The 13,413-nt window shown below is 33.3% G+C and overlaps 1 protein-coding gene across 1 annotated transcript in view; it reads left to right on the top strand.

The window, feature by feature from the left end:
- The first annotated feature begins 7,214 nt into the window (after positions 1 to 7,214).
- Positions 7,215 to 13,413, top strand: part of LOC134699964 (NPC intracellular cholesterol transporter 1-like) — a 44,809-nt gene continuing 38,610 nt past the window's right edge. The window contains exon 1 of the mRNA XM_063561368.1: positions 7,215 to 7,348. Coding sequence (XP_063417438.1) covers positions 7,286 to 7,348 — 63 coding nt within the window. The 5' untranslated portion in view covers positions 7,215 to 7,285. The remainder of the gene's footprint in view (positions 7,349 to 13,413) is intronic.

Below are 13,413 nucleotides of genomic sequence, written 5' to 3'. Positions count from 1 at the left end.
TTAATCAATTCATATCATCTCTGATAAGTTGAATAAGATGATTTGAATTTTCAGTTAAGCCAAAAAAAAGTTAACGTCGTTTCAAATGTAAAAGTAATGTAAATTGCCCTAATGTCATGAATGTCTCGATTATTGTACATGTACATATGAGAAAGCCAACTAATTTTTACTTTTCCATAATTTGCCATAAACTGTGGATTCATTATTATTTGTTAAATATTTTCATGGATTTTGTGGGTACCTGGGTACTGGCATGGTGTGTCAATATTGTTTAGTACAGAATGACTGCAATTTTTTTTCTATTCTTAAAAGTTTGTTATAAAAATGATCAAATATAAAATTTTACACATTTTGAATGTCATGAATGTCATAATGAATGTATAAAATGTATCTAATAATAAATGGAGAATGATTCCATGGGACACAGATCTAAATGATGCCCCGCTTAAAAATAAATTGTAGCTGTACAACCCTGAAAAGTTGGAGCCAAAATGGACACAATTTTCAAGCTTGATACAGGTCTGAATATGGATTTTAATTAAATATTTGACACATAAAAAAAATATGTTTCTGACACAGAATAACTGTAGTCAAAGAACTTAAAATTGATTAATTATATGATTTGAATTTATATATATTCATTTTTTTTCTTTTGTTTTTGTGCCAAACTTTGTGAAAAACACTATCATGACTATGGTGTTGTGAATTGGCTCTCCCCCTCCCCCTCTCCTCCATTCCTCCCCCAACAAAAAAAAAAAAACCCATTTTTTTCTTTTGTGCAATACACTATCAGACTATGCTGTTGAATATTAACTCCCCAAAAATAATATTTGAAGAAATTTTCTTTTTAATTTCTGAAATATGAAATGAAAAGAAAATGTCCCCCCCCCCCCCCCCCCCCGAATTTTGTTCACTTCCCCCAATTCCCTTCCTCTAAAAAAAATCTTTCTCTCAGGATTTGGTAAATTGCAACCCATTTATTTTGCCATTTGAATTCATTATGAGAGTCTTAAAAGTTTAGATGACATACATACAAATGACATGGCTAAAATTAATTAATATTAATTAATAAAAAAAAATTTATGCACATTGTTATTAAGGTACCAGGATTATAATTAAGTACGCCAGACGCGCGTTTCATCTACATAAGACTCATCAGTGACGCTCATATCAAAATATTTATAAAGCCAAACAAGTACAAAGTTGAAGAGCATTGAGGATCCAAATTCCAAAAAGTTGTGCCAAATACGGCTAAGGTTATCTATGCCTGGAATAAGAAAATCCTTAGTTTTTCGAAAATTTCAAAGTTTGGTAAACAGGAAATTTATAAAAATGACCACATTATTACCAGTTATCCTATATAACCTGATAACTCATAAAAGAGAGAAATTACATGTAAGAATAATAAAAATCTTACCAATTTTTTTTCCAAGAAGTCAATGAATCATGAAAATGAAAGCAATTTAGGGCAATGGACATATGACAATTAAGAACTTCATACATTGTCATAACATTCATGACATTAGCATTTATTTATATAAAAAGTATGGAAGATCCAGGTCTTCTTCTTTCTGAAATATTAAGTTTCTAAAAAATGTTTGTTAACAATGCCACCACCTTGTACTACATGTACTAAGTGAAACTACCATATCTCGGAAATTGCTTTATTTGAATTGATCATACATTGTCATGGGTCATTTATTTCTGTACACAGATTAAGAAAAAATGACGTCATTATGATCAAAATCAAGTTATCAAGTGAAAACATGACTATAAAAGGTGACCAGGGGAGTAAGGATATAAATGTTACATTACACCATCAGTGATATTGTTGGCTCTTTTCAAAACTACCTCTACCCTTTTTTATTGGGAATATATGTGTCATTTTCATCAAATTGGAATTTGACTGAAACTTCAATTTACAGACCCATTTTCAAGAGTCAACCCCTGCTTTGAAATAAGATCTCATTTTGTCAGTGATGACACATAAATAGACCCTCAAATGTACACATATAGTCATTTTAGGTATGGAAAATGTTTAAATTAGTGTATTCAGTTTTTATTCATGTACAATTACTACTGGGGCTGCACTGTTTCGGAAAAAAATTGTCTCTTTTTGGGAATAATTTTAAGCCTTTTTTTTCAAATTGGGATTCTTCTCCAGGGGGAAAAAGCCTTTATTCTCCACTAATCTAAGGCAAACAATATCACTGCACCATATAGAAAAATGTGAACCAGTGATACAATATGAAATATCGCACCCTTACCACAGTGCTATGAAAATAATCCTGTTTATCCCTGGTGCTTCTTCTGTCATGCCCATAATTTCTCAAGACCACTTCCTTGTAAGCATTATCAAATAATCAACCATGCCATATTCCTTGTGTGCCAGTCCCAAGTCAGTAGTCTTTAGTTCAGTGGTTGTGATTGGTTCTTGTCCATCATAATTGTTTTTGGTACATTACTTTGTTATAAATTAGGCAGTTACTCTTTTCAAATAAACTGTTTCATATTTTTCATATCAGGCCTTTTACAACTGACTATCTGACTATACTGTTTTGATTTTCTCATTGTAGGCCATACAAGTACTGACTCGGGGATTAAACTTAAGACTTTGGCAACGGTAGCCTACAGCTTAAAATTTGTATCCAATTTATACACGTAGTTCTATTTAAGAAAAGCAAACTTTCGGAACCCACACCAAATTTAAGGGGCCATTGACAAGTGGGCCCCTGCTAATTTCAAACCCTGTGACGACTGTTGCCTTTAGCAGGTAAGACAACCCGCCAAATGGGAAACTATTCATCAAATAAGTAACAGTTCCTCGTCTGAGTAATCATTAAGTAGTGCTAATAAACTAAATATTCTTTACTGATTTTTTTTGTTCTTCTTAGAACATACAAATTTGTACATGTAGAATGGCACATTATTCATAAAAGACAAATCTTTCAAAAAAAGAAAAGACCTATCTTGATTTAATGAAAATTTACATTGTACTAGAATATGAAAACTATCAAATGATTACTCAAATGAGGGGTTGTTTCTCTTTTTTGGAATAGTGTTATCTATTTACACAATGATTTGGTGCCTATAGTTATTACATATTCATGTAAATCCACTTCATCATGTTCATGTTCTTCTTCTGTAAATCATGATTGATAGTTCATCCACAGGCACAAGACGTTCTGTCAATAGTAATAAAATATTGGCAATGATAATGGGAAGAAAATAGAGTCGGAATAAACATGATAAAAATCAAACATTACAGGAAGATATAAAGTGTCCATATCTATATATGGACACTATTTTCTTCCCATTGTATTTATTTCATTACTATTGACAGAATGTCTAGTGCCTGTGGTTCATTTGCATGAGTGCACATGGTTCAGGGGTGCTTTAAAGTGTGAATTTACACTAAAACATATTTACTTTATATCAAAGTGTTTGGTGCAGATTAAAAACATGATGAATGGATTATCATGATTATATATACGAGTTATTTGATTTTGCCATGTGATTATGGACTTTCTGATTAGATTTTCCTGTAAGTTCAGTATTTTTGTGATTTTACTTTTTATTACTATTAAAATATAAGGGTGGTAAATGGTCAAATGATGGTAATGGGGGTACCATCATGAAATTAACAGTAATTATAATTCTTGCCAAAAGACATTACTGGTAATTTTTGGTGTATGATGATGAAATGTACTACTACATTGTACTTTCTTTCAGAGGATAAAAATAACCCACTGTTTTTGAAAAATCATGTTCATGATGTTTAATCAAGTTTATTTTTTCCAAACATAACAGTAAATAGAGAATATCATATGGCTTTTTCAATATCGCATCCGTATCTGCTCAAGGGATTACATTGGTTGAGGGTTGATATGGTGTGATATTGAAAAAGCCATATCACATGTATATATCATATACACTCTATTATATACATAAATGACATACATGTATATACCCCAAGTAGATGTTTTTTTATGAGACATGCCGTCATACAGATAAGGAGGTTTGAAATGACGTCATACAGATTATAGATTTAACATGACATCATACAGATTAGGGATTTGATAAAGCCTTTGCAACAGTGACTGCAATCGATGATGTGACGTCATACAGATTAAAGGTGTGATAAAGCTTTTGCAACCGTGCTGATATCGATATAATCACGGGTGGTTGATACAACACGCTTGTCATTGATTGTATACACATACAATTTATCTTTATTTACTACTTAGTATATAATAACAATAATTATTAGACTACTGGCTCTAGATCTGACAAGGATATTTTGACAAATCTCCGTTAAATTTGAATCCAGCTGACCCGACCGCTTGAACTTTTGACGCATACAACAATCACTTTTCTTTGTGGCGTCAGATATTTCATATTGTGACGTCAAAATTTTACGGGAACTTGTGTGATATCCTGTAATTTGATGCTAAGCCTAATGGTAAATTGACCGTTTGATGCCATTGATGGTAAAGAGCATACCTGCATGTAGTGTTGGATAATCGGTTGAAATTACCAACCGATTATCTATTACAATCGGTTGACAGCAACCAACTGACTATCGGTTATAATCGGATCATAACACCTTGCCCTCTTTTTTTAAAGGAAATCATGCATTTAGTCTCATTGTACTTGTCTAACATGTCTAATGGGTATATCCATATCATTGCAGAGTTTATATATTCATATTTAATCTTTTGTTTCCATTTCATATTCTACGTAGTGTACTTACTACTAAATTATAATTCTGGTATCTTTGATAACTATCTATTTAGCAGTTAAAACAATGACTTAAAAAGAATCAAGATTCATATTGAAAATATTTTATCTCATAATTACAACATTAATTACCAACACATGACAGTCATGACCAGTCAGAGCTCAGACATAAACAAGTCGATTTTTGTTTTTGACTTAAATAAGTCCAAACATGTATTTATTATAAAAATGTAGTTTCAATTTTAGACTTACATTGTATCTAAGTCAGAAAATGACAGACTTGTTTAGGTCTATTCATGTTGGTGAAAAAACTTAATGTTACTTTGTGGCCAAACTACACCACCTATAACAGCAAAAACCTGTATGAGAGTTCAAAAGGACTTGAGCTATCTATGTTTAATTATCTAATTGAACATCCTTACTAAACACAGATGTTTTACCTCATTAAGTGTGATTCCAGGTGGTTGCATTGTAAGGTTAATTAACATTATCTCCGATTTTTTAGACTCTCATTCATATTTTTCTTTAGAAGACAAAACATTGACTTTTAATGATGTCATTATTTGATTTAGATGCATGACTTCCTTATAAATATGCGTGGGTCTTGAAGTTAACCAATTTTGATCACTTATTGACTTGCAGGAGTCGATATTTGCAACTTTTTGATTCTGGTCAATTATTTATTGTTTAACAATATTGGACTTATTCAAGTCATATTTTGTCTTACATTAAAGGGAGACAAATCCTAAAACTTACATATTTAGACCTCTATGAGTCAAAAGCAGATTCAGACTTATTTATGTCTGAGCTCTGACTGACAGTGACACTAACATTTCTAAATTTCAATGGTGAAACTCTCAAAAAAAAATCAATAACATAGCTGTGTGAACATATGAATGCTTCAAATTAGGAAAAGATATATACATTTTTTTAAACTTTTAGAAATTTAAAATTAACAGAAAAAAATAAAACAATGCATTTGCATTTTACAGTAAACATGGGTATTAAGCCAATGTCTGTTAATTTTGTGTAGAACGCTTTTATTACTTAGTTTGTAATTATCATTTTCTTTCAATTGTGTTATTCGTGCGTCTGAACTTATAATTGCAAGAATGCGGAATTTTTACATAGTTGAACCGTATCCGATTCGTGATTCTTATATTTTTATAAATGGCGGACACATTTCGCAAAATTTACAACAGTAAACGATGTTTGGCAAGCAATCTAGAAAGGAATATTACGTTTTGGATGTTACAAATGGATAACACATTAATAAAAGGCAACTTGCAACACTTTTTAATGAAGCAACGGAATTATTTTGTCTAAAATCAGAATTATTTGTACGCTCTCAAGTAACAAGTACGGTATTGAAAGAAAGTATTTCATACAAAGTTATTAATCTTAAATACCATTCCATCAATCTGCAAATGCTTTTTGTCACGTTTATAAAGAAGGAAACTAGTTATTTCTTTAATTATAGGATGTTTGACATTGTTACTGTCATCTACTGATATTTTTTGTTAATACTGTTTGACTGCGCATATGAAATGCAAACAGTAAACGAACCGGAAGTTGACAAGCTCAAAGTCCAGAAACTTTAACGACAATCGATTGAACAAAATCCCAATCGATTATCGACATCGTCAGTCCCAACCAACTGATTTCCGACTTATTCCGATCATCGGAACAACACTACCTTCATGTGTCCTGCTAGACTTCCTTTCCTATTTTCACAGCTCAATAATATGACTTTCATGTGTCATGCTTACTACAAATCGGCAATCCTGAGTCACACTATACTCCAATGAGACCCACATAAGTTATAGCTCAGCTGTGTTGACTATTGTTAGTGGTGTGTCTGCACCTGCAGTCATTGTTGCATTTGATCTATGGTGGTATTGTCTCATTGGCAATCATTTAAAAATATTTGGGAAATAGTTATAATACATATTATTACATGAGTGGTGCTAGTCCAAATAATTATGATGTTTGGCAAGGCTATTTTTATTTTTTTTCTGGGACGCCTTCCTAAATAGCCTTGCCAGACGTCATAATTATTTGGACTAGAGTGGTGCCAACCCTGTTTGTGGTTTTTGAAGGTTTTTGGTCAGACCTGAAATCGAAGCAATAGTTTTGAAGCCTTTAAAATTTTTATCTATCATACAAGATGCTTTTTTCTGTTTCAAATGGCGTGTTTTGATCATCATTACATATCTGTGTTGAAATATGCGATTGAAATTAGAAATAAATAAGTTTTTAAGGGGAAAATAAAACAGGAAGTACCTGTCCATACTGGTAAGCCATTTTTCAGAATCAAAAGTAAGAAAAAATGAAACGAATCTGATTTATTTTTTTATCTTTTTAATTCAAGGGCATATAGGTTATATATTACGTTATTTACATCTAAATAAGATTTTTTTATCAATCAAAAACAATTTTGATAAATAAATATTTGTAATTCGTTTTGTTGAATTTGTAATCTTGGTTGACTCACATGATCAGCCCATATCTGACGACGGCAAAATAACAACAGGAATAGTGAACCATGAAAATGAAGAGAGATTTTTTACTATTCTTAATATCTGTGGTTTTAAGCAATTATTATATGGTAATACTTTTAAACATAATAGAAAATTGTCAGTTAGAGGCTAGATCATGACATGAGATGAGTTATTTGACACAATAGTCCAGGCAATCTATGAAAAACGTTAAACTAATTGCAACAGAATATATTATTGCTTTAATGTTGTCAGATGACTGCCATATAAAACATATAAAAAGTCTTTGAAAATCAAAAATGTATAAAGGGGTCAATTCGGGGGGTCTAATTTATGGATTTTGGCTTGCAGATATTGACACCAAAAGATCGCCATACACACAAAGGGAGATAACTACAACAACAAGATTTTTAGTGTCAGTACAAACGATATAGTTGATTTATTCTGCAAAACTTATAATGCAATGTGAACAAAGACTTCAATTGATGGTAAGTATCTCTATATAAATTATTATACGAGTTACAACCTGTACAACAACGGTAGAAGCAAGAATCGGCAAAAGTAAACATTCCCGAGTGACGTCACAACGCCGGTTTTTTACATGTTATTTTCGGTCTTTTTCAAGGAACTAATCTTAACTTTTTTATATGAAATACACATATTTATAAAAATAAATGTATGTTTTAATATGTTGAACCCATTTATACGTTTTATTTCCAAAAAAGTAACAATTCTACATACGTCCTTGTCAAAATTTAAAAACTATGGAACGCCATTCGGGACAAAAAACTAACAGTTATAAAATATATACGGATTAGTAAAATTGCATGAATTTGATCAAATTTGAGTTACTGCAACAAAAAATAAGAACTTTTAGAAAAATATAAATGCATTTGTGTAATCCTGATGCCAAAAAATAATAAAAAACAAATAAAAATAAAAATATTTCAAAATAAATAAGCAAATTGGAAATTACAAAATTATTTTTCTTTTGCAGATTATATTGATGAATTGAATGACATATAAGCAAAATTAATGCAGTATCATGTATGCCACGATGAGATATAATCCAACAGACATTTAATAATTTTAAGGTAATTTATAACGAATCGTAGAGTTACATGTACACTGCACTGCACAAATATTTGATTTACAGTAAATATACGTATATTAGTATTGAAAAATCAATAACCAGTCTCATTATTGAAAAGATAATCTGATAGCCACGAGAGCCGGTCGTTTTAAATAACTGCCAGGTAAAACAAAGACTCATAGAGTATACAAGTTATTTTTCTAGTTTCATAAATCACAAATCGTAAAGATTAATTCTAATACACAGTGATCTAGTGATGGCCGTATACATACTAAACATTAAGAAATATGATTTGTACTTTCTACTGTTTAAGGGTATATATTTTTATACTTGCAGGTATCAGTGGCTGTTATAGAAAAATGCATCATATGCCTTAAAGATGACGATACATCATCATTAGTCAAGTTACGTGAAAAAGGAAGCCAAGGAATAAATAAAGCGAGTAGAGAAAGAGAGGGTCAGATACTAGCTTCTGCAGGACAGTTTGTCCACCAGGAATGTAGAAAATCATATACAAACCCAACAGAAATCACAAAAACCAAAAGGCAGCAAAATATACTACAGGAATCTAATATACCGACTCTACGATCAAAATCAAATTTCAGTCATAAAGATCATTGCTTATTCTGTGGGAAAAAGGCACAGCTAAAAAGCAAATTAAAAGGAAACGATGTTTTTCCTGTCCGAACAGATGATTTCCAGAAGAGGATTGATTAAGTATGCAATGACAGAGATGATGAGTGGGCAGTTGAAGTACGGGGAAGATTAGAATGTGTTGGCGATCTTCATGCTACAGATGCATTATACCATCAAACCTGCAGTGTTAACTTCAGAACCAGTAAGAAGATTCCAAAAGCATTTTCACCAGACAGCAAAGGAAAGGAAAATAACTACCAGGGAAGACCAGCAGCTTATGGTGAACAATTCCTAAAAATTGTAGATTATCTCAAACAGCACGAGGATGAACAGATAACTATTGCAGAGCTGGTTAATAAAATGAACGAGTTATGTGGAGAACAGGCATACAGCTCAGTTTATATGAAGAAAAAACTGAGAAACCATTTTGGAGAAAATATTATCATAACAGATATTTGTGGGAAAATTAGCGTTGTTACGTTGAGAGATACAGCATCCTGTGTTTTGCAAGAGTTTTACCACAGACCAACATATCAAAATCCAGACGATGAAAAAAAAGCCATAATAGATGCTGCTGCAAAACTAATCAAAAGTGACATCAGATCTTTGAAAGGGGACAAGGAAAATTATCCATTGGCATCAGATGTATCATCACTGAAATCAAATTTGCAATATGTACCCGAGAGCTTAAGCTATCTACTAGAAACAATGTTTGCTGAAAAGGACTCCAAAATGAAAATTGCTTCTATTGGACAGGCAATAGTTCAGGCATCAAGACCCCGTGTACTTATTGCTCCTTTGCAAATTGGTCTTGGCATTCAACTTCATCACAACTTTGCATCCCGTTTTCTGGTTTCTACTTTAAACAGTTTAGGATTTTGCTCATCTTATCAAGAAATTCAAAAATTTGAATCAAGTGCTGCTTTAACACAAGGAGTTGACATCCCTGGCGAAATATGTAATAGTTTTATTCAATTTGTAGCTGACAACGTAGACCATAATGTGAGAACACTCGATGGCAATAACACATTTCATGGAATGGGAATCATAGCCGGCATTACACCAGGCACTAAGCGAACAGCCCCTATACCTAGAATATCTGTTTCATCTGATGATATCAACTCAATAGCAAAGGTTAATATTCAGTATTACAAACCTCAAAACGACTTTATGACAAAGCTAATTTTTTCAGAGCTTCGGGAATTAAGGGGAATGGACAAGACTGCATGTCTGGATTTACTGTCACTGGTGGTATGGCCCTTAAAGAATCCAACACCAGGTTGGTCAGGTATAATGCAGATGATACATAAGGGAGAATACCCAGGCAAGTCAACAGTTGTATTTCTACCTATGATAGATATGAATTCAAGCGATATGTCATGCATATACTCAACTCTACTCTTTGTTTCAAATCAAGCACATCGTTACAACAGAACACCAGTATTGACATTCGATCAGCCCTTGTATTGGAAAGCCTTGACAATAATTCAAAATGAACATCCAAATAGTCAGTTGAAGTCTGTAGTATTGCGTTGAGGAGCGTTTCATACAGAAATGAGTTTCTTAGGTTGCATTGGTCACATTTAGACATTATGAGGAGTTCGGGGCTTCAGGAAATTCTAGAACTTATATATGCACCAAATGCAGTTACACACATGCTAAGTGGTAAAGCTGTAGCTCGTGCCATTAGAGGACATATGCTAGTTGACACTGCCTAACACAGCCTTCTTGTATCTAAAATTTTCAACTTTGATTTCCCAGCAGACGAAAATGAAGAAGGAAACATAAATGTTAGTGTTGACGACATCTTATCTAAGGCAGGAGACGTATATACAGAATTGTTGGAAGGAACACTGTCCATATCTTCTGCATGTGATAGTGCTGTACTTCAGAGCATCAAAGAAACAATTCACAGACCACTTGAAGAAATGAAGAAAAATCGAACCTCTAAATTATGGCTTCAGTATACAGAAATGATGCAGATCCTTAGACAGTTTATCAAAGCAGAACGGACTGGCGATTGGGAATTGCATTTAAAAAGTGTTAAAGATATGCTGCCTTATTTGGCTGCCTCTGGCCACAACTTGTATACTAAATCTGCGTATGTGTATCTAATGATGATGCAACAACTTGAAATAGATCATCCGGAAGTTTTTGCTGCTTTCAAAGATGGCCATCATGTTATGAGACGTAGCGACAGATATTGGGCAGGATTGTCATCAGATCTAATGATTGAGCAAGTGCTCATGAGGAGTGTAAAAACAGCAGGAGGACTGACACGTGGCCGTGGAATGGGTGAAAGTCAGAGATCACAGTGGCTTTTGTCCATGCCCGCTTGTGCAGACATGAATCAAGCTATTCAAGAGCTCACAGGAGTAGGTTACTACACAAGTGATCAGCACAAGGAAGAATCAATTACACGTCAAAAACGAGACAGAGAAGACATCATGTCAATTCTAACATTTATGAAAGAACGCAGTCCATTCACCGGAGACAGTTCACTGCGAAATATTGAAACTGGAGTAACAGCTGATAGCTCTGTTAATGTAGACAACTCAAAAGATGTGGGGACAGCGATAATAGAATCTCTCGTTGGGCAAAATGTCATTGACTATACTTTCAAGAAAAAAAATCAAGTAATAACTTTAAATAGCAAAACTAGTATCAAAGTAGACGGGGAATTAATACAAGTCGACCCACAGCTTCTGTTTCAAAGATGCACCACCATAGCTAATGGACTATTTGAAGACATATCAGAAATATTCAAATATGAACTCTGTAGTGTTCCATCTTCGTTATTTGACAATAATGGCTTACCAAGACAGGCAAATAAATCGATTCTAGCAGACTCAATTTGGGACTTTGATGGATGCGGATGTTTGGAAACTGGCATAAATGTTCACCATGTATTAGATGGTGGGTCTCTCATACATCGCATACCTTGGACAAAGGGAAACTCATTCAATAGTATTTGTCAAGCATATATTGATTACGTTAAAAGCCACTACTCTCAAGCAACTATTGTATTTGATGGTTATCCAGATGTACCTACTGTCAAAGATATTACTCACATACGACGATCAAAAGGATGTATTTCTCCCAAAATAAATTTCTCGGCTGAAATGCCCTGTAAAACAAAAAAGGATGCATTCTTGTCAAATGAAGAGAACAAACAACGATTTATCAACCTGCTAAGTGCAAAATTTGAGGCAAGTAATTATGCAGTAGTCCATGCCTTTGACGATGCCGACTTGAATATCGTTCAGACAGCAGTCTCAATTTCGGAAGAACAACATGTTGTAGTTATAGGTGAAGACACAGATTTGCTTGTTTTACTTTGCTATCATGCCATGATGCACAACAAAAACGTTTTTTTCAAGTCAGAACCGAAGCAAAGTATTCAAAAGATCCGAATATGGGATATCAAAAAGACAAAGAAACATTTGGGTGAAGCTATATGTCGGTTGTTGCCGTTTATACATGCATTTAGTGGGTGCGACACGACATCACGAGTGTTTGGGTTAGGAAAAGGAGCACTATTGAAAAAAGTTAAATCATCTGCATACTTACAAGATCAATCACAGCTTTTCCTTCAGAAATCAAGTAAAGATCAGGTTGTCAAAGCTGGAGAAGAGGTTTTAGTTGATTTGTACGGCGGTGTTCAGTCAGTAGAAGGCTTAGATTTACTTCGATACAGGAAATTTGCGTCAAAGGTCGTTGTAGGGAACGTTTTTGTTCAAGTTCACACTCTGCCGCCAACATCGGATGCAGCTAAACTACATAGCATGAGAACTTTCTATCAGACACAAATTTGGATCGGAGAAGGACATGATTTAGATCCTAACCAATGGGGTTGGTATACATCAGAGAATAAACTTATGCCTGTTAGATGTTTATTACCACTGGCACCCCAAAAACTGCTGAAAGTAATACGATGTAACTGCAAACAGAACTGTGATTCAAGAAGATGTTCGTGTCGAAAACATGGAATCGACTGTTCTGCTAGTTGCGGCGAATGTCGTGGCATTAACTGTTCAAATTCCAGCATAGTAACACAAAGTGATTTGGATGATGTTTAGAATTTCTTTTGTTGCGTATGGGAAATGGCTATGACTAAGATTTTAAACAACGAAAAAAGTGTTATATAAACAGGTTAAAGAACTAGACATGTCACTTTTAATATGAACTATGGTATGGACATTGTCTCATGAATGTGTGGCTGATTTTGTTTTTTTTTCTCTCCAACTTCTTTTCAATATATCTATAAAGTTAGAATAACTGGCTGTTAAAAAAATATAATTGCAAATGTTTTGGTTTTTTTGCAACTAGAATTAAAAGTAATAATTTAACATTTTTTTTATGAACATCTAATTTTGACATGTGTTATATTTTTCTGTCATCTATTCACTATTTGAAATTTTTGTTATAGGCAGGCAATTCAATTAA

The sequence above is a fragment of the Mytilus trossulus genome, unplaced genomic scaffold (genome assembly GCF_036588685.1).
Source record: "Mytilus trossulus isolate FHL-02 unplaced genomic scaffold, PNRI_Mtr1.1.1.hap1 h1tg000103l__unscaffolded, whole genome shotgun sequence".
Classification (NCBI taxonomy): Eukaryota; Metazoa; Mollusca; class Bivalvia; order Mytilida; family Mytilidae; genus Mytilus; species Mytilus trossulus.
The sequence above is the reverse complement of the archived record's forward strand: the minus strand, read 5'-3'. Positions and strand labels throughout refer to the sequence as shown.